Here is a 21,930-nt window from a genome sequence, read left to right as displayed (position 1 = left end):
AAGAGTTGGTTTTGCATTGTCATTGATTTGGTGTCATTATTCGCCCCATTATTAGCATTCAAAATTACCATAGGTTGGCTCAATTCCTCATTAAATTTGGCACCACTAGAAAGCACCTTATTATTCTTCTTTGGTTGGCCTCATTAAATCTTTTTGACTTAGCAACCAACTAGATTTCTTCATCGCTTCTTCATCAGACACTAGTGCCACACCATTGTCACTAGGCTTAAGGCTTTCAAATTCTCCTCCTCTGATACAAAAACAGTGAACCAGAGCTAGTGTGTCCCTTTAAGCTTTGATTTCCAATTGACTACTTTTTGTCCAATCTTCATGGTTTTCTACGCCAGACAAGCATTCAAGGGCCATAAGGAGATTCATCTAATTTCTCCTTAGTCTATTCTAAATAACCTCATTCCGTCACTTTCGAGGCCTCTTTTTTATTAGTACAGACTTTTTTGGTGTGCCCATAGACACCACATGTGAAAAAAATCCTAGGCAATCTTTCATAAACAATTCACTGTTCTTTACCATTTAGGAAGAATTTTGACACAAAGGGCTTTGACAAATCAAGCTCTACAGCCACACTGGCAAACTTACCTATCTTTTCAGAGCCTATATTATAATCGATTTTCAACAGACATCCAATCAAAGAGGTAACTCGCCTAAAACTTGATTTGTGATACAAGTGAAACGGAATGTTAGGAACTGAACTCGAGCCGCAGCGGTAGTGAGTTTTTGCTTATCTGTTAAAAAATTAAGCGTCTAGGGATTAACAATTAGGTAAGACCCCATAATTAACTATGGTCCATTTAACAAGGCTTTCAAGTAATCATCCCTTTTCACAAAGTGGACAATAAAATGGTTGTCATCCAAATCCACAATAGTGTATCTTCTTATTGGTTTCCAAAGATTAGCAACTTTCTCGCAAAGTATTAGGTATGAAATTGGGCGACCTAGCAGTCGTACAATAATTGAGTTATGCCATCTCTTTGCTAATGCATACTGCCTCTAATCAGAAACCGTGATTGTAGGAAACCCTTTGATGGAGCCATATTCAAAATCCTTCTTATCAGACTCATATGAGTCACAATCCATCTTAGACTCTTTATCATCTTTTGAATCCTCAAAAGATTTGTTGTCACTTTGGGAATAGGCTTCTTCACCATTTGAACTAAGGAGCATGTCCTGGAGGGTTGTTGTGAACAACCAATGGAGTATGGTTCATTGAATCACCCACTATAGGCTTGCATATTTGGACTTTCTTGTGCAATTGATCATCAAGCAATGCTAGTTTAGGAAAGCGCTTTCAGCCATATTTTATTTTTCAATATATGATGTTTATTTTCAATTCAAATAAACCAAGAGTGAATTATAATTAAAACTTAGCTAGTGTTTGGTATAAGGGAATTGAGAGTATATTTTTTGTAATATACTTAATTAAATTAAATTATAATATTTATTTTACAATAAAACCATTACAATATAAGTAATCATATTATAACCTTTGGGTGTAATTTTTGGAGAGATAGAGATAGCTTACCGTAATTGTTTTTGGGTAAACGTTGTCATCTCATGGAAAGGAAAGACCCAAACGTTGTTACGTTTGGAGCCGTAGGCAAACGCACGATCTGACGACTCACCTATCGCCATGAGGTCCCGGGAGAAGCATACCAAAAACGCAGGGCGAGTCACATCACATTTTTCCCAGAATAAGTAATAAAAAAACTCGAAAAACAAAATGCGTATCAGTACTTGTTTGCTTGGTTAGAGTCAGATTAACGGAGGCAGGGGCATCCAAAATTGAGAGGATTTATTGTTATCCGAAATGAGAATGAGATTCTCCTCAGGCTCCGGGGATGATCGAGACGCCGAATCGCTCTTCCGCACTAACCCCATCTCCGAAATCCGCAATGTGGAATCCGCCACCAACAAACAGATCCAAGACAAGAAGGAGGAGCTCCGGCAGCTGGTTGGCACCCGCTACCGTGACCTCATTGACTCGGCAGACTCCATCCTCCTAATGAAATCGGCATCCGAGTCGATTTCCTCCAACATCTCCTCCATCCACCATTCCATCTGCTCCCTCTCCCTCTCCGTCTCGGAAGCTCCATCCCCTAAACTCCGAACCCCTAACCCTACTACTCGCCTCCGCATCTATGGGATCGCTTGCCGCGTCAAGTACCTGGTGGACACCCCGGAGAACATCTGGGGCTGTCTCGACGAGTCCATGTTCTTGGAGGCGGCCGCCAGGTATGTCCGTGCCAAGCACGTCCACTCCAACTTGATGCTTCCCAATCGTGATTTGGATCACAACAACATCTTGTCCAATTTCCCTCTGCTTCAGCACCAGTGGCAGATCGTTGAGAGCTTCAAGGCTCAGATTTCGCAGAGAAGTCGCGAGAGGTTGATGGATCGGGGCCTGCCCGTCGCTGCTTATGCAGATGCCTTGGCTGCCGTTGCTGTAATTGATGATCTGGATCCAGAGCAGGTGCTGGGGTTGTTTCTTGAAACCAGAAAGACTTGGATATTGCACACATTGACTGCTTCTGCTGGTAATGCTGATGCTACCTCTTCCATTGCCATTTCCGTGTTTTGTGACCTTTTGAGCATAATTCAGGTTAGCATAGCGCAGGTAGGGGAATTGTTTTTGCATGTTTTGAATGATATGCCTCTCTTTTATAAGGTTATTTTGGGTTCTCCCCCTGCTTCTCAGTTGTTCGGTGGGATCCCAAATCCTGATGATGAGGTCAGGTTGTGGAAATCTTTCAGGGATAAATTAGAATCTGTAACAGTTATGCTCCATAAAACTTTCATTTCTAACACTTGTTTGAGGTGGTTGAGGGATTGTGGAACACAGATCGTCAGTAAGATTAATGGAAGGTATCTGCTCGATGCCATACCTAGTGGCCAAGACCTTGGAACGGCTGAGAAGTTGATAAGGCAGACAATGGACAGTAAGGAGGTTCTGGAGGGGAGTTTGGAATGGCTTAAAAGTGTTTTTGGGTCTGAGATTGAGTTGCCTTGGAATAGGATCCGAGAACTTGTTTTGGAAGGTGATTTGGATCTTTGGGATGAGATATTTGAAGATGCTTTTGTTAGGAGGATGAAAGTGATTATTGACTCAGGATTTGAGGATCTGACCAGAGCTGTCAACGTGTCAGACGTGATCCACACTATTGGGGTGGCTGCTGGTGAGAAGATGGATTTTCAGGCATATTTGAATAGGCCTTCTACAAGTGGTGGGGTTTGGTTTACAGAGCCTAATAATGTTAAGAAGCCTGGTCCACTATTGGGAAATAAAGCATTGCCCGAGGAAGATAATTTCCAAAGTTGTCTCAATGCCTACTTTGGTCTTGAAGTGAGTCAAATTAGAGATGGAGTGGACAGCTGCTGCCAAAGTATTCTTGAGGATCTATTGAGTTTCTTAGAGTCTGCCAAGGCATCTCTGAGGTTGAAGGATCTAGTTCCATATCTGCAGAAGAAATGTTATGACAGCGTGTCAATGATATTGAAAGAACTCAAAACTGAGCTTGATTTTTTATACAGTTCCATTGAAAGTGAACATAAGGAAGGTGGTTCAGTGCCTCCTCCTATAATTGTTGAGAGATCTCTTTTTATTGGCCGACTCTTGTTTGCATTTGAGAACTACTCTAAACACATTCCTTTGATTCTTGGTTCTCCACGGTTCTGGGTGAAGTACACAGTGCCTGCAGTTTTTGAGAAGCTACCTTCCTTGTTGTGGCTGTCTAGAGCTGCCACCAATTCTCCTGTCTCTGACAGCCTTGGAATGCAAATGGTCACTAGCTCTCAGAGGCAAAGTTCAGCTGCTACTGCTGCATTGCTCGGAGCAAATGAAAGTGCAAGCCCAAAACTTGATGAACTTCGTAAGATTACACGAGAGCTCTGCATCAGAGCTTACAGCTTGTGGATGTCATGGCTATCTGATGGGCTTTCACTTATTCTCTCTCTGGAGCTTGAACAAGATGATGGATTATCTGCAACAGCCCCCTTAAGGGTAAGCATTTACTGGGCCACTTCTTTATTCTCTCTTTTCCTTTCTGTTTGTTTGCATGTCAGTAACCTAGAAAACAGGCTTATACCTGTAAAAGAAACGCATAGATTTCTTTGTCATGGTTAAAATGAGTTTTGCTGAAACTTTATCATTGGGGGAAAAAAAAGGTTCTTTTCTTCTACTTCGAGATTGCTCCCTGCATATGAGTTTATGTCTCCGCCTGAGTTATCCCTTTTGAAGCATTCTTTTTATCTTTTACTTTTTATGTTTATATGTTCTGGTTTAACTTTTAGTAATGAATGTAGAGATTTCGCTTTTGATTAGAACATGTTCTGATTCAGGTTGGTTCTTCTGTTTCAAAAAAATTGTCAGTTAATGTGCTGTAGTAATATAACTTGATAGCATCGTGTGGCAACGGGCACAATTACAGAAATCAACTAAAGCTAATCCTAGGACCAACATTTCATCAAATGCATAAACACTTTCAGAATGAAATCTCCATTTTATCAAGGCTGCTTGCTATGAAATGATATGCTTTGTAAAATATGCAGAAAGTGGAAACAAATAAAAAGAAAACCACAATGATTGAACAAAACCAGAATTGAAGGCATATTGATATAAAATAAAAGTTGAACAAGATAGTTAGGTTTAGGGTTATAGAATCAATAACGGATAATATTCCATAATAGTATTGCTCCTTGTTGTGTCCATTTTAGGGTTACAACAGCTTTTAATCCTAGCTCTTTGATACACATAAATCCCATCTAATACCAGCCTTTCAAACTTATTAAGAGATCACATCTTAGTCACATGACCTCTTAATAAAATACAAGCATATTACTAATCATTAAATAATTAAGCAGCAAACATACAGAACACATATCAAGATAACCAATTGAGATAAACTGTGGAATGCTACTGCATCAATCTCCTCGGGTTGACAAAAGCCTTCCTCATTAGTGAGAACTTTGGTAGCTTTAATGTAAGATATCTGGATTAGTCATTTTCAGCTCATATTTTGCAATCCAAGTATTCTTACCAGCAGATTTATACAATTCCTTCATAATATGGTTGAAATAATGATCACTTTGACTACTGAATTTTGTGTTCTTGAAAACCAGTAACTTGCTCGTTACTATTTCCATTGACCTCCCGTCTCAACTAAAAACAGCTCTAGTTTCAACTTTCAACGCATTACACTCTACAAAAGTTAACTTCACAAAATCTGATAGTACAGAAACTAGTGCCTTTGTCAGCAAAAGCTTAATCTGTATAAAAGCACTTTGTGCAGAATTTGGCAACTCAAAGCTGTCCCTCTTCAAGCATTTAGAGATATGGCTCATAATGAAACAGAAACTCCTTGAACCTTCTATACGATGAAGCTAACCCATCAATCCTTTCAACTTGCACCTGGGCATTTTACTCAATGGTAGGTGCATGTAAACTCCCACTCAATGTGCAGTTCAAATCCCCCCTCCCCCAAAATAAAAGAAAACCTTTGAATTTCTTTGATTGATTTAGGTGGTTGCCACTTTCCAATAGGCACACACTTTCCCCTGAATCTGGTTTTAGTCCATCTTCCAAGACAATAAATCCCAAAATACAATCTTGTAACACAAGAAAAACACTTAGTCATTATTTGCATGAATGTACTTACTGCACGTTTGGTATGCTATTCCCCCTCTATTCCCAGCTATAGTTTGTAACCTTGTTTGGTTTAAAAGTGGAATGAGGAATAGGAATTCCTCAGTAGTCGGTATTCCTTAAAATGGGGGAAAAGTCTACTTTAAGTATTCCCAACTCTCTCCTTGGTTTTATCTATTCCGTGAATCATGGAATAGCTTTGAAATGTTTAATGACTAAAATACCCTTATTAGATTTACAAAATTACAACTTGATCCATATAAAACAATTTTTTTCTCTCTCATCCTCCTTTCCCTCTTCTCTCAGCCGCTCTTCCCCTCTTTCTCTCCGCCGCTCTTCCTCTCTTCCCCTCTTTCTCTTCCCCGCTCTTCCCCTCTTTCTCTCCGCCGCTCTACCATTCATCTTCAGAGTGAGATATTAAGAGTGTTCTAGTTTCTGTTCTTTTATCGTGAGTGTGGTGGACAGGTTCAGTTTTGTTAACTCGGCTTTCAGTCTGATTGGGGGTCATGGGTGTTATTGAGTCTTGATTCTCTTGTCTGCGTTTTTTCGCTGTTTTTTATTTTGTTGTTATCTTCCCTCTTTTGCTCTGTTGGATTGGGAGAGTATGGCTCTGGGAGGCAAGGATGTTTTTGTTTATCTTGTTCCATGGGTGACTGCAATTTTCTGGGATTTCTTTTTGTTTTCCTGGAGGGGGAGTACAGTGGCCTTCCTGTGGGGTGTTGGTTTTTTGGACTTATGATGTGTACAGGGGTTGTTTCAGATAAATTTTATCACTATTAATTTATAGTTGTTATTGAAAATATAACCAATAATATTTATTTAAAATGACAATTTAAAAATAAAATAAATAAAAGTATTATGTTTTTATTAATAATTTTTTACATATAAATAGATAGATAAATTAATAGTTATCAACATTAACTTCCACGTTGGACAAATTATTGTAAAATTGAGCATTAACAGGTACTCTTGAATTTTGTTCAACTTACTCCATGTACTTCTCAATTTTATTCAATATAGTCCCTTTCATATACAATTTTGTTTAATTTAGTCATTATGATGAGGCACAAAAATAAACATCTATACACAAAATTTAATTGATTATGATGGATAAAATATAATATAATTAAATTATATTTTAAAATTATTATTCATTGATAAAAATATGAGTAAATTATAATTATTTTTAGCAATTGGGATAAAATATAATTATGATAGATAATTGTCTTTTGGGATAAATATATATTTAAATTATAATAAGGATAATTGGATTTTTATATGAAAATAAATGTTAATATGGTCAAGGTTATTTCTGCCTTTTTATCACCTATTCTTTTCTTATTCCAATCTTATTTCTATCAACCAAACATTGCAATAAGTCATAATAGCAATTCTTGCTTTATTTTATTCACAATACCAAACAAAGTAATAGCTATTTTATTCTATTCCTACTTTATTCTATTCCCATAGAATAACTATTCTATTCTATTCTTGTCTATTCCACGAACCAAACGTGCCCTTAGAGCATTAGAGAGACCAAACGGTATCACTAACCACTCACAGCACCCCTTTGGTGTCTTCTGGGCTATTTTACTCTCCTATACCAAATCCTTGGTAAGCAACTCCTCAATTGGTTTTTTTCATTTGTGCTCGTTGCAATGAAGGCATTCCAGTAACTAGCATATTAGGTTCCCAATGAGGTCAATAAAATGTTACCTAATATCTGTTTTATTAGGTCAATAAAATGTTAGAAGATTCCATTGTTTCTATAGCGCTCAACCGGAATCCACAAGAGTTTCTTCCAATGGCCGATAACTCCAGCCAGCTTCTGTAATTTTTCTGAACTAAGCATATCTTCCTCCCCTACCAGTGACTCTCCTTGAATTGGATAAACATCAAAACTTCCTTGTGGTCTTCATTAAAATCATCATGAAGTGGCTTTTAATTTTTCTAAGCCTTCTTCACATTCTGCAAGATTGACCCTTCTAAATGGACAAGCATATGAGGTATGCCCTTGTTTACTGCAACCAAAACATTGAATCTGTGACTTGTGGCCTGCCTTAGAAGTTACCAAAACCAGAACCATTTTGTACTCCATAAGTTGGTTAATTCTTCCCCTTGTCACTCCCCTAACTTGCCTTGTTTGATTTGGCAGCTCCTTGTTGGATGTTTTCTGACATAGAGAGGTCATTTTTAATTATATTTTGAATAGCTCTGGGCTCTTTTAATGGCAGAGATTTGTTTCTTTTAATGATGGATCAAACGGTAGAATGAAAATTGAGGTAAGGTGTTTTCAAGATCTTGTAGGTGCTTCTTTGACATGTTTTGGTTGGTCTATTCAATTGTTATATTTTTGGAAGATGGATGTGTAAACTTCAAGTGCTAGTCAGTAATCAGCATAAGTAGTTGGAATGGGGTGTACTCTTGTGGGAACTTCCTTTTTATTATTTTGATTTAGCAGTAATGATTTTCAAAAGGGGAATTATCACATTTACTCGTGATAGTTTTGTCTGACTTATGTGATTGATGTAGGACAGCTAGTGGTCATTTGGTATTGTCATCAACATAGTATGCTAGGAAAAGTATTCAAATTTTTCTCTACACCCAAATTTGTCAATATTTTTCATGTCAAATAAGAGCAAGCAGTTCAACATCAACGATGAAATATTATTATCGAGAACAATAAATTAGCATTTTAAAAGGGAAAAACCAAATAATGACACCCATTTCTTCATCCACAAATGACAAACCCAAAAGTTGTAAATGTTTCTTGATCATACTAAAATCCTGCAGGACCAGTACAAATTCCATCATACCCATTTTAGATATCAAAACCCAAAAAAATTCTCAAAATGAAAATTATCTAGAAGTAGCAAATTTTGAAAAAAAGAGAAGAGAAAACATGTTGTCTTGACTGGAATAGGGCATTGCTGTTTCAAGTGGTGGCTCTTTTGCTTTTTTGGCCAATGTCTCAGGTTCTGGTTTGGTGAGCTTGGTTCAAACCCATTCGCAGGGGTTGCTTTTGAGGTGCCAAGGGAAGGTCTGTGGTGAATGAGGGTGGAGATTGAAGGAAAACCGAGAGATTCATAGGGCATTTGGGTCATGATATGAAGAACAAGAGGAAGAGAGAGATCGGAGGAAGAACAGAATTTTGCTCTATTGTGGTTGTTGGTGGTTGGTCATGAGGGTGGCAGCTGGTAGTAAGGGCTATGAAGGGGAAAGGAACTGAGCTTTGTTGTAGCAGAAAGGCTTGGGAATTGTCTTCTTTTTTTGGGCTCTTTTCTTCTGACTCACAAGTGATATTCCTTTGACCATATCATTTTCTGTCTATCAAACATCATAAAATGTGGAAAATGACTTGAAGCTATTTTCCTGGTTACCAAACAATGCCCTTAGGATTCAAATGAAAACTTTTGACAAGATCTATCAGAAACGTATATCCTTTTCCTTTTGTTGATAAAAAAAAAAGCTTGGGAAGCAAAAGAATAGAGAAACATTTACTTAAAGACTAAAGCCCTTTAAGTAGGGTGAGAGCTTCATTGCTGAAGGAATAGAGTTTGGACAAGCAACTGAGGGATTGGAGGAACGACAGAGAAGAAATCTGAAATAATAAAGAACGAATAATGGAGGTCCTTGTTGCCTTTTGCCAGGTGAAGGAACAAAAAAAAAAAGAGAGAGAGAGAGAGAGTGAATTCTCTAAGAAGTGGATAGAGGGTGTCATGCCTGATATTTGAAAGCCGGAACACTTAAAAATCCATTGCTGACTCTGTTTTTTATAAAACATGTTCTTAAAATTGTAGGAAACAAGAAATGTTTTGTTTCCTACAATTTCCGTAACTTTGTTGCTGTTTTGGATAATTTTGAAAGCAAAAACATTCCATCATGGATCACCAAACATGCTTCCTGTTTTATTTTCTAATTTTGTGAAAACAGAAACATAAAGCACAAAACAAAAGCAATCCTAAACATACCCTAGGTGATCGGAATTTATGGCAATTTTGTAACGTGAAATTCTTTTGAAAACATGAAAAATTGAATAAAGAGAAATCCGTATGTTTCACACCTAAGCTTCCTTAGGGGTCACACATAAGGTTGATTGGAGGAATCCATTATGCTTCACACATAGGTTTCCTTTGGAGTCACACCTGCGATTGATTGCATCACACAATCACAAAAGCGATAATGTTAGACCTTTTCTGATTCTATTCTCTATCTCTGATAAAAAGAGTACATTGATATTAATATAGACTCCTAGTGTTCCTAATTCCATTAGAACTAATACTCCTAGCATTCCTTATCACATAAATAATTATATATTGATATTTATACAGCGTCCAATGAGGGCTTTAACAAACACTTAAGACTCCAAATCAAAAACTAACAAACTTAACTTGAAACAAAACCCAATAGCATAAGGAAACCCAAACTAAGATCCTAGACAAAAAATCTGAAATTCCCTGCAAACAAGAAAGTTATGATTATATGGTTGATGCTTAAATCTCAAGAAAATAGAGTAAAATATGAATTTACAACTTTAAAACTAATCTAAGATTTAAGAGCAACAAATAAAGTATGCAAAGTCCAACTAAGCTTTTCACAAGTGGACGTGCCAAATTAACTCTCTAGAATCATTTGCAGCATGCTTTCTAAAAACCTTTGGAGGCTCCGTTGTGCTTCATCTGGGGTGGATGTGAGTGTACCTTTGGCAATGCTTGAGTTGTTCCTTCAACTTCTTGACTCTTCTGGCATTTTTCCTGACCGTATTTCCTTTATATATGCAAGATTTATATTCTTGAGTGCTCACACACACATGCTAATACACATCTCATTATAAATTTTATGTTTTACATTTTCTCTTAGGTATGTAGAATTCCAAATATGATTTACGAACACATCAAATTAGTCCATTGCAATATTTCAAGAAAACACGTGAAATTTTAGTATCTTGTAAAGGCGAAATCATGAGAAAAGTATTGCACTTTGCCTTGTGTCAGGTGGCTTTAAAACTTTCTAACACTCATACTGAGGCTTGACTGGTATTTATGCTATATAAAGTAATCTTTATTGAAATGAGTATGGTTTGTTTGTGGAATGGAAGTTGTTGCTTATATGCATACTAAGTTCGAAACTACAAGTTGCTTCACAGGGCTGGGAAGAGACAGTTGTTAAGCAAGAACAGTCTGATGAGGGGTCATCAGAGATGAAAATATCACTCCCATCTATGCCTTCTCTTTATGTGATGTCCTTCTTATGTCGAGCATGTGAAGAAATTCATCGTATTGGAGGCCATGTTCTTGACAAATCAATTGTGCAAAAGTTTGCATTAAGCCTTATAGAAAAGGTACGAAGTCTGCTTTGTATAACTGCTTATTCGTATTTGCTGGTTATTCCAGGAACTCTACAACAATCTTGTTTATATTCTGCTTAACTTAACAATGCTGGGTGTACTTTTATTGCTTTCTTGATGTTCTTAGTTCCAAATTAATTTTCTTGTAAACATGTACATTCATGCTTTAATTGATGGTTTAATTTTTCTAGCTGTTGATTATTGGGTCCAGATTGTTAGATCATAGTTTCTCAACTCACATCCCTTGGCAAGCTTTTTTTTTCGCAGTTCCTTTGATAAATGCCTTTTGATGTCTCTACTTTCTTGAATTTTGGCATCTCGATGCATATTAAGATTGGGATTTTCCATCTGATTTTCTGTTGCAATTTTTAATATGCAATACTTGGATTGCGACCTATTCTGGTTTCACTTGGGTTAACATGAAACGAAACCAAGCTTTGAGGTGTTATTTCTCAGGTTTTTAACTTAAATCAATCCATGGATTATTAGAGCTGAAAGAATATTAAGTTTGAGTCTGTTCAGTCAAAAGTTGCCTTATGATCTCTTTCCTTTGAATAAACGAGACCGTGTAACTGTGAGCCTATAATGTATGCATGGAGAAATTTAAGTATGCTAAACATAAAGATAACCACATACTATCCTTAAAGCAGGTAAAAAAGAGAAATTATAAAATGTAGGTTGTAATGAAATAGAAGTTTAGTAATAATTTACCTTTACATTTTTTTAATGCTTATGTGCTTAATAAATCATACACTAATATGTGAATGTATACCATTCTTTTCTTCACATAATTAACAATATATGATCTATAACCCGTTCACCACCTTTCAAGATGATTGACTTTACTTTGATGCATGGTATATTGCCATGTCATGGGAACAAGTTTGAGCATATCGAATTGTTTTCTAGTGCAACAGTGGATCATGGTTAGACTATTTTTGAATTCTCTTTATGCCTATTTGACATCATTACTTTTCCGCAGCCTCTTAAATATTTTTTTTGTCTGACGTTATATTCCAAACAGCATTACTGTGTCCCCTTCCTCCTATAACAGGAATCATAGTTTTGATCTAATATATGTTTTTCTTTATCACAATGGGAAACTAAAGGGTACTTTTCCCAGAGTAGAAGAAGAATAATGCGCACCTACTTCTTGTGTTGAAAATTCATCTATTCAGCTTCTTCCTTAAACCATGCAAAGCAGAACTGATTAAACTCAGCCTCTGCCTTTCTTATCTCCTCTGGCTTTTCATTTGTTTGTTGCCTCCTTAAATTCCTTTCACCTTTCTTCATTCTAGTTCCTTTTCCTCTTGAAGCTTTTACTTATTTTACGTTTTATATATATATATATATATTTGGTTCTACTCTGATTTTCAGGCATTTGGCCTTTGAATACTTGGTCATTGATACTAATTACTAAGGTACTGGTTGAATAGTATCTGCTTCTTATCGGATAAGCTATGCATCAATGAGTATGACCTTGTTAATGCTCAGCATGACTTTTGTAATCATAAAGTTGGTATTCACATTAGGAGAAGAAGATAGTTTTGAGTTTTGTAGAGTAGAGTCTGTGTCTGCAAAGTTGTTTTGCTTTGAGCTGTGCTGATATGAGGTGATGTTCAATGGAGAAAAGAAAAGAAATGAGAAGAAAGAAAAAAAATCTGCAAGTTTTCTTTTGGTTGACTAGTCATTGCTGTTGTATGGTTTGCCTACTTATATAATGATGGTAATACCCTTAAGGCTTTTAAAAAATTCTGTGTCAATTTAAATAGTGCTTTGGTCCAACTTACTTGTTTAGTTTGGACTTCTTAGAATGATTTAGGAGTTGTATGCAGGTCTTCTGTTGTTGCCCTTGTTTATGTAACAAAATTATTAATCTTGGATTTAAAAATTCTTGATTGGGGTTAAAGCAGTTGATTGCAAATGAGTGTCTTTCGAGTATACAGGCACAATGGACTTATGACTTGTAGTTCTCTTGAGAAATATGGTGTTACTTTTATGTATTTACTTTGGTCCACTTGCTTTGTGCCACTGCTGAGAGGTCTATTCTTTTTATTTTGTGTTTTTGTGTTCTCTCTTTCTCTCTCTCTTTGGTGGTGGGGAAGGGCGAGTGTGGTTGTGGAGTTGGTTTCTTTGAGGTTGATTCTGCCATAAGTGATACACTCTTGATATACAGCATTGACAACTATGATTTTCCTAAAAATTCACTTGAAAAGAATATACAAGTTTTATCTAGATCCTTTACAAAGCAAATTAATTGGTGATTACATCTGTGTGAAGTAGTAAATGATTTCTTTAAATGAAGAAGTAAATTATGCATCTATCTTGATAAGTTTCATATGGTGTATTCTTTTAATCTGGTTTCTTTTCAAAAACTTTGACTAGCTCTAATTTATGTTTGCTATATTCTTAGTGGGAAAATATGCTATACTAGGTCCAGTTGCTAAGAGTGTTTGGTACTTATGTTTTTCTTCATTTTGTGCTTTGATCATGCAGGTAATTTCTATTTACGAAAACTTTCTCTCTACTAGAGAGGCATGTGGAGCTCAAGTGTCAGAGAAAGGAATTTTGCAGGTCTTGTTAGACATAAGATTTGCTGCTGATGTTCTTTCTGGGGGTGATTTCAATGTGAATGAAGAGTTTTCTAGCACACCAAAGTCTAAATCATCATTCAAAAGGAAGCAGGATCAAATTCAGACAAAGTCTTTTATTAGAGAACGCATTGATGGGTTGATTTATTCTCTTTCGCAGAAGTTAGATCCCATTGATTGGCTCACGTAAGTGTTTCCTTATGCTCATTTTTTCTCAATTCTTTTTACATGATGAAGAGAAATCTATGTTTTGATAACACTTCCAGAACTTTTAGGAACTGTTATTAGAGACTGCATAATACTCATTCAATACCAGAAGGGAAACCAGGATGCATTTGGAGAGGGTGAATTCCAAAAAAACCCCTAATAAGATCATCAAAGGACTCTAGTTCAAAATGCGCATATCCCTCCCTTGACCAGAACTCACCGTTAGTCAACTATTTGTCCTTTTGTAGGGTTTACTTTTTTTGGAGTAAAAGGCCCCCCTTTCTCCTGCATTTGTGAAACATGGAATTTGCCAACACCAGATGAAATACCCTATTTTTCTTTTTCTTCCTTCTTCACTCCTCTCAGATCTCACCATTTGTCTCTCTTCCTCCACTACCACTTACCAGAGGAGCTTTTTGCCTTAAATCTCTTCATCCATCACTGTTTATCTCTCTTCCATTGTATGCCACCCTCTATATATTGTTTTAATGTCTCTGCCTCTTTCCCTTGTTCACCATTTTCTTTGCATCTTTCTCTCTCTAGCATGGGTTCTTTTTTTTTCTTTTTCAAATTCATGATTTTTATTCCAATTATAAACTCTACACTTATATGATTAATAGACTCCCATAAATGGTAATTAATGTAAAAAATAAAACTACTTGTCAATCAGCCTATTGAACAATTATTCGTACTTATGTTGCTCGGACACTTCATTTTCCTTCAAATGCTCATGTCTGACACGTATGCGACGAACATGGAATGGAGGTCCAACCCTCCAAATATATGGGAAAACTTAGAAAAAATTTATCCTTGTCAGACACATACCCATATCCAACCTCACCCTCGAGTCTGAGTAACATAGATTGTTACTACATAATAATCACCTAAAGTTTGAATCATTAATGAAATCAAAACAAGAAAATGTTAAGTAAGATGATGATTGTTGAAGCCAATGAGCAGGATTTGATGAGGCATTTGATAAATTAAACAATTTTGACAGTGAAGAATGGAATTTTTTTGAGCTGGAAAGCTTGATGATTTTATTAGCTGGGCCTTCATAGTTGATAGAGACCACCGTCTTCCATGGTTCATCTTTTTATTTCCTTTTTCTTTCCTTTGTATTTCCTAGAAATTCCTTTCTTCTCCTCTTCCTTCATTTTCCTTCTCTCTCTCTCTCTCTCAGTAGAAAAGTCAACCCTTTTCTTCTGTTGCTTCTGCATTTTTTTTTCTTAATTATTATTCTTCTTTTCTTTCTCTTTCTAAAATCTCATCACTCTCTCTCTCTCTCACCATCTGATGAGCACCATGCCTACCATCACCTCCAGCTTCACATCTAACAACACAAAAATCAGCAACTCCATATACTACATATGGATCTACTTGTATAGAAGTTTCCTGACTGTTTTTCTTGGTATATTGCAGAACTTAATGCAAAGTTATATCTGGCATATTATTTTATTTGTTTATGTAGACCAAATTGTTATAAGTCTTGGAATGTATAAAATGTGTATGGTTATTTATCAAAATGCAGCTTGGGTGTTCGTAATCAAACCGTGTAAAAATCAGATCAATTGCCAGTTTGTCCATCTGCTCTCTCGAAGTTTCCTTTAGGTGCATTTTACTTACCAGTTAGTTTTTAGAGCCATTAGTTCATTTAGAAAATACTTATATGTTCTCGTGATGTCGTTGGGATTAAGGCATAACTGAATATGTATTTCTAAATAATTTTAAGGTATGAGCCATACTTATGGGAGAATGAGAGGCAGTCGTATCTCCGGCATGCTGTCCTCTTTGGGTTCTTTGTTCAACTTAATCGGATGTACACAGATACTATGCAGAAACTGCCTACTAATTCAGAGTCAAATATTATGAGATGTTCTGTCGTTCCACGCTTCAAATATCTTCCAATCAGGTCAGTGCTGCATTTTTTTTTCTGTTACACATTCTTATTTTCTAGCTTACACTGTTTATTCATGTAAATGGTTTTCTTATAATTTCTTGTTGGTCATCTAGTGCTCCAGCATTGTCCTCGAGAGGGACTTCTGGGACACCTATTACAGCTGCCTCAAATGATATTACTTCAAGAAGTTCCTGGAAAGCTTATACAAATGGAGAGCTTTCTCGAAAAGTTGATTTGGATGATAACCCGAGTTTTGGTGTTGCAACGCCATTCCTAAAGTCATTCATGCAGGTGAAGCTATACATCATTTTTTTTTTTTAAATAAAGGTCTATCTAATGTGTGCTGTCTAATGAGTCAAAGTTTTCCTATTAAAATAGTGCAGTTTATCCTTCAAAAGTGTGCTTGCCGATGTCCTGTATGCTTTGGCTCTGGAGTATATTGGTTAGAATAGATCGGTTCGGTTTTATTTGAATCTAGTCTAGAGAGATTCATCTCCTTGCAAACAACACCCTGTGATTTTTTTTTTTTTTTTGTCACCTTGAGGTTTCCTTTTGTCATCATAGGGTGTTATTAAATTAATGTCAGACAACAAAAATACAAAAAAACCCTTAAGTTTCAACAAAAATACCTTTTAAATATGAGGGTTATTTTTTTTTTTTGCACCTTGAGGCTTCATTCTCTCATTAGGATGTTATGAAATTAATGTCAGGCAACAAAATAACAAAAATACCCTTAAGTTTCAACAAAAATACCTTTTAAATTAGGGTATTTTTGTCATTTTTAAATTAATGTTGGAATACCCTATGGTAATGGAATAAAACCCAAGGTTGTTTAAGTGCCAAGGAAAAAAAATTATAGGGTCTTCTTCACAAAAACATGGAAACCATGAGGCATATATTTGTAATTTACCCTGAACAAACTATAAATTGAATCCGGAGAACTCACGAAACCACATAATCTTATTGAAAATGTGAAATCTAGGTAGCTAATAGATTGAAGACAGACAGATAGACTTACACAAGTTTATTTTGTCCTAATGTGATGAAATGTGCAGTTAGGAGTAATGTGTAAAAGTTGAGTGTTCGAATTGCTTTAGTGGTCCCATTAAGTTACGTTGAAGGGACAACAAGTACCAATTAATGCTGACTAACCACTCACATCCTTGTCGGAAATAGGAAATGCCGAAGTGGAAGAAACTAGCTAAAATTTTGATTTGTCAATTAACAAAGGATTGTTGTACATGCCGACGAGAAGTAAATTTGAACAACTCACTTTGTCGGAATGGTAATCACGTGCGACCCTAAACAAAGTTGTCTGTTTTTTGCTAAATCTATTTTCTCAACAATGAAGAAAAAGAAGACAAATGAAGGTTTTCCTGATGGGAATTCTGATAATGGACTTTAAATTGATTGACCATAAATATTGTTTTCTAATAGTTTCCCTAAAGGAGGTATTCTTATTGAATCTCAACTGGATTGGTTGGTCAGTGGTGGGCCCCAAACTTGAATTGTGATGATGAGTATATTTCAAAGTAAGGAAGAAAGAAAAGTAATGGAATGCATCTCAAGTCTCAGCCCCTTGCTGAGACTTATCTGCAATTTCCGGGGTTGAGCGCATTATAGAATCGATATTTATTTTTTTTTGGGGTAAACATTTGACTATAAATGTTTTAACTGTTGCAGTTTTCATCAATAATGCTGCACTTGTTTTGATGTATGATCAAGGCCTTTATTGGATATCTTCATTCAGCTGTTTCTGCTCTTCATCTAATAATTTTTTTCAATATGTAGTTTGGCTGGGTGGCTGATTGTGAATTGGTTTTAGGAAACCTTCTATGAGCCCTTCTAATCTATATTAGAGGAAATTTAACTTGTTAAATAAGGTTTGAGTTATATAGTTATTTAAGTGCTAAATGCTCAAATTAGGATCACACCTTTACCCAATCTCTGATTTCATGATCAATTTATTTTGTCCAATTTAGGATATAATGTTTTTACATTTTTGATATTAGGAAAATTTTCAACAAAATTAAAGTTTCTCTCACGCACCATTTAATCACATGAAGTGGCCAAATAATAAGTCAGAAGATAAACATGTGAATTTTAAGCCCAAAAAACCAACATTAAGCCTAAATAAAAAATGTAAAATTAGCTTTCTTCCTTTCCCTACCAAAAATCATGTTACAAGTTGTTGCTGTCATTGTTGCAGCTTGGATTGCCAGCCTGCTGCCCTGATTCTTCTTATCTCTCTTCTTCTTAGGTTGTTCTTTTTCTCTCATCTGCTTCCTTTACTGTTTCAAAAAAACTCTCCTCTTTCCGCTTAGCCTCTAATTTCTCTCTCTAAGAAACCCATAGTCTCCCTCTTTCTTTTGGAGTTTTAAAATCCTTAACACAGAGTCACCCACCCCACTGAGTTTTTGTCTTTTATTTTTCCCTTTTGATGAGTTTTGGATATGGTTTTATTGTGGTTTACTTGAGATTGTGTTTTTGTGTGATTTACATATTTGTATATTTTCTTTAGGTACTGATGAATTTTGGCTATGGGTTTGGTACTTATGGATTTTGTCATGAATTGTATATAATTTTTTCTCCGATTCCAATCGTAATTTTCAATTCATCCCTGCCTTTTTTTTGAGTATATTTTTGGTGTTTCTTGATCTTGGACAAAACCAGTAACCATCCACTTCCCCTTTTATTCCTTGTCAAATTTTTCATGAACTTTGGTTATGGTCTGATGCTTGTGGAGGCTGCTTCTAGTTCTTGGCTTCATGTTGACAAAGCTCAAAGAATATTTTTACACAAAGAGAAGGAAAAAATAAAATAAAAACAAGAAAAGTGAAAATCTAACTGATTTTCTTTTTTTTTTTTAATTTAAAATGCAATTTGCATCAATGGACATGAGGCACTATTTTTTGACACATGTTGCTTTAAGAGACTTAAATGTGCCTAAAGGACATGCTCCAATTTCTGTACAAATTTGTCCTGATATGAAAAATGTCGAAAATGTTTGATCTTAAATTGGACAAAATAAAAGGTTTGATCACGAAATGAGAGATTGGGTAAAGAGTTGGTCCTTATGTGAGCAATTAGCATTCTGTAAAGTGGCGTATTTGCAAGTTGTAAATATTTACTGCAATTGTGTGAACAACATATGTGATGGTTTGCTGTTTATTTGTTATGCATATTTAAGGTTTCAAAAGTGATTTTCCTTGTATTGGCCAGGTTGGCAGCAGATTCGGAGAGAGCACTTTAAAACTGGGATCTATGTTAACGGATGGGCAAGTGGGCATATTCAAGGATAGATCAGCAGCTGCCATGTCAACATTTGGCGACATTTTACCTGTACAAGCTGCAGGACTTCTTTCATCGTTTACAACCGCCAGATCAGATTCTTGATTTCTTTTTGGTCCTTAGCTTTTGTTCTCCCACCAGATTCAGGTGCATGCTTTATTTACATGGATAGGAGTGCCTGAACTTTTCAACTTGCATGATAAATAATGGGGAACAGGACCTACTATCGAGCACCACATGGCAAGGGTAGATGAGCTGTTTACATGTTTGTAAAATTTTGGCAGTGCAAGATACTTTAATTGAGCTGAGCAGGAAACAAAGAGTGCAGTGGATTGGCTACTGTGCATTTGATGGGGACTGTGGTTGATGCATGGTAAAGACTTGAGTTGGAGACATTTGGGCTGATAGGAATATTTGCTATTAGGTATAGTTGAATTTAGCTGGTGGGAATCAAGAGAATGCAGTATATGTCAATTTGCATTATGAGAGACCAAATAAAGCTTCCACATTTCCCTGGTTTGTATATCCTTGGAGAACGCCATCTTTTCTCTCCACAAAGCCCTACTGAAATTATTTGGCAGTTGTGGAAGGTGTTTGTTAGTCATAATTTTAGGTATCTTTCTTGCTCATAATTTCTTATGCCACATAGTTACACCTGGAATGGATGGTATGCAAGGAATTTCAGTGATCAGGTGTTTCTTATATGTCGATCAAATTGGAAGCTGGGCCTAGATTGATGTTTCCTTGGACCTGCCTTCCCCACTTGATTTCAGTTCTCTAAACTCGTAGTGTGCAAAATTTTCTTTCAGTTGCTGCTGCTCTCTAAATTGGTATGTAATTGGAAAGTTTCCCAGAAGAAATGAAGCAAGAAGCCCTTTGTCTCCATGAATCAACACTTATTTTACATTTCTTGTTTAGTTATTTTAGCATTTACCGATATGCTTGCATCAAAATAATGTATTATTTTATTCTAGTAGGGATAGCAAAATGTGTCAGGATGAAAAGGAATGATAACTGTAATTCTATCATAAGGGTAATATCTTGGAATAATTAATGTTTTTTTTCTTCCTTTGCATTTTATTGCAGGCTAGCTTCTTAAATTTTTAAGAAAATTATGAGAAATAACCCTTCACATAAGTTTATTTTAAAAATAACTTTTGATATAAAGTTATTTTTATCATGATTGAACAAAAATACCCTTGATATTTTAGAGAAATTAATCTTTCGATTTTTTCCTCACACTATACAGGATATAAAGTTATAATTATGAGGGTTTGGTTCTGATATCATTAATTGGTTTTTGTTGGAATGTTAGATAGAAGTTTTTGTTGGAATGTTAGAGAGAAGTGAATAACATTAAAAATTATGAGGTTAATCCTTTTGAGCATGTGAAAAAAAAAAAAAAACCCTTTTGAGCTTGTAGAGCTCTTAATCAACTAGAAGAGAATGTTTAAAACTTATTAGAGTTAAAAACACCAAGTACGGAAAGGTAGAGAGAAGCAGACAATATACAAGTATTTATAATGGTTCGGTCTTTTTGACTTATATCTACTATTTTGATTTCCTAATCAATGATTTTCAACTTAATTTCACTAAATCAGTGGAATTAACAATTTTCACTAAGTTTTTACATTGACTTTGTTTTCAACTTTCAACATCGTCTTAATTAGTTAAGCCTAACTGATTAAAGCTTTTTTGTCTTGTTTTTGTCTAGCACACCAGTTATGCTATAATTGGTTAAGGCGTCATGTTAATTAGCTACTAGTTTTCTATCTTCATTAATCACTTTCTTTTTTCTTTCTTTAATTGATTTACCCATCTTCAAATTTAGCAAGCTTATTGACTTGCCTTTAATTAAAAAATTTGTTAGAGGGAATAAATTATATCGTGCACACTTAAATAATGAAATTAGGCAGTAATGAATAAAGAATATTTTGTTATTATCAAAAACATATGAAGTCAACAATTGTTTTCTCAATCTTATATGCTTTCCAATCTTATTGATTGAAGAGAAAACTTACAGTCCAGACAAAGTTGTTGCATACGGTTGGATTTATTGAGATGCATTCGGATGAAAAAAGGGTTTTTAAGTAAAACGTTACAGGATTTCAATAGACATCGAAATCGCACAATAGCTTTTGGAGGAAGTCTACCAATATCCCAAGATTTTATAATTATAATACATTTCAAAATTTTTGTGCAAAGCATATTTGCTGTGGACTTTATCTTATAAGTAATTAACATATAAAATGTGTAAACTCAAAAGTAAAAGAAAACATTGTGTAATTGTAATGGATAAAATCAATATCAATGTTTCGTACAAAATGTGTCAATTGGCTTGCAAGGCACACATCAACTTTATCAACACAAACATAGTGGTCTAACCAACAAAAATCATTCTGTATCGACAAAACAACCAAAAAAAGACAATAAATGGGACCGCTTGAACCACATGCAAACACAAACAACCCAACAAGAGAGCTTAAATAATAATTTTCAAACCACAAAACAAGTAGAATAACATTTATTTGACACTTGCTTTTTATAATAAGCCATAAATGTATACCTTAAATAAATTAGTCTTCAAAAAAACAAAAAAAAAACTACATAATAATCCAAAATCCTATGCACCTTACTCAAATCATAAAGTTGCCTTCCTCTTTTGGAATTATCCTTTCCTCACATCAAGCCTACATTCAATTTTGAACCAATTTATCTTTCTCTTTATGAATTCAATTTCTCTTTCTCTTCTTGAAATCTGTTTCTCCTATTTTCAAAGCAATGCTAATAAGATAGTCAGAATGAATTTTGATCAAAAATCAATTTTTTCAGCTTTATTTGTTTAATTTTTTAACCCTTAATTTCTTTTTCTAACCAACAAATGATCACCTTTTGATAGGTGGTGGGTGAACGGGAAAAGAAGGTAACAAAAAATCCA

The 21,930-nt window shown here is 35.4% G+C and overlaps 1 protein-coding gene across 1 annotated transcript; it reads left to right on the top strand.

Moving 5' to 3' along the window:
- LOC18598707 (conserved oligomeric Golgi complex subunit 1) lies at nucleotides 1,588-20,061 on the top strand. Its single transcript, XM_007028349.2, has 6 exons — nucleotides 1,588-4,015; nucleotides 10,803-10,997; nucleotides 13,500-13,780; nucleotides 15,534-15,713; nucleotides 15,815-15,992; nucleotides 18,924-20,061. Exons 1-6 carry the CDS (start codon nucleotides 1,826-1,828, stop codon nucleotides 19,095-19,097), a joined length of 3,198 nt encoding a protein of 1,065 aa, XP_007028411.2. The 5' UTR covers nucleotides 1,588-1,825; the 3' UTR covers nucleotides 19,098-20,061.

The sequence above is a fragment of the Theobroma cacao genome, chromosome 5 (genome assembly GCF_000208745.1).
Source record: "Theobroma cacao cultivar B97-61/B2 chromosome 5, Criollo_cocoa_genome_V2, whole genome shotgun sequence".
Classification (NCBI taxonomy): domain Eukaryota; kingdom Viridiplantae; phylum Streptophyta; class Magnoliopsida; order Malvales; family Malvaceae; genus Theobroma; species Theobroma cacao.
Note: the sequence above shows the minus strand (reverse complement) of the source record. Positions and strands in the feature narration are given on the sequence as shown.

Coding starts and splice junctions, on each gene's coding strand:
- LOC18598707 (XM_007028349.2), top strand. CDS start 1,826: ATGAGAATGAGATTCTCCTCAGGCTCCGGGGATGATCGAGACGCCGAA. Junction 4,016..10,802: donor CTGCAACAGCCCCCTTAAGG/GTAAGCATTTAC, acceptor GTTGCTTCACAG/GGCTGGGAAGAGACAGTTGT. Junction 13,781..15,533: donor GATCCCATTGATTGGCTCAC/GTAAGTGTTTCC, acceptor AATAATTTTAAG/GTATGAGCCATACTTATGGG.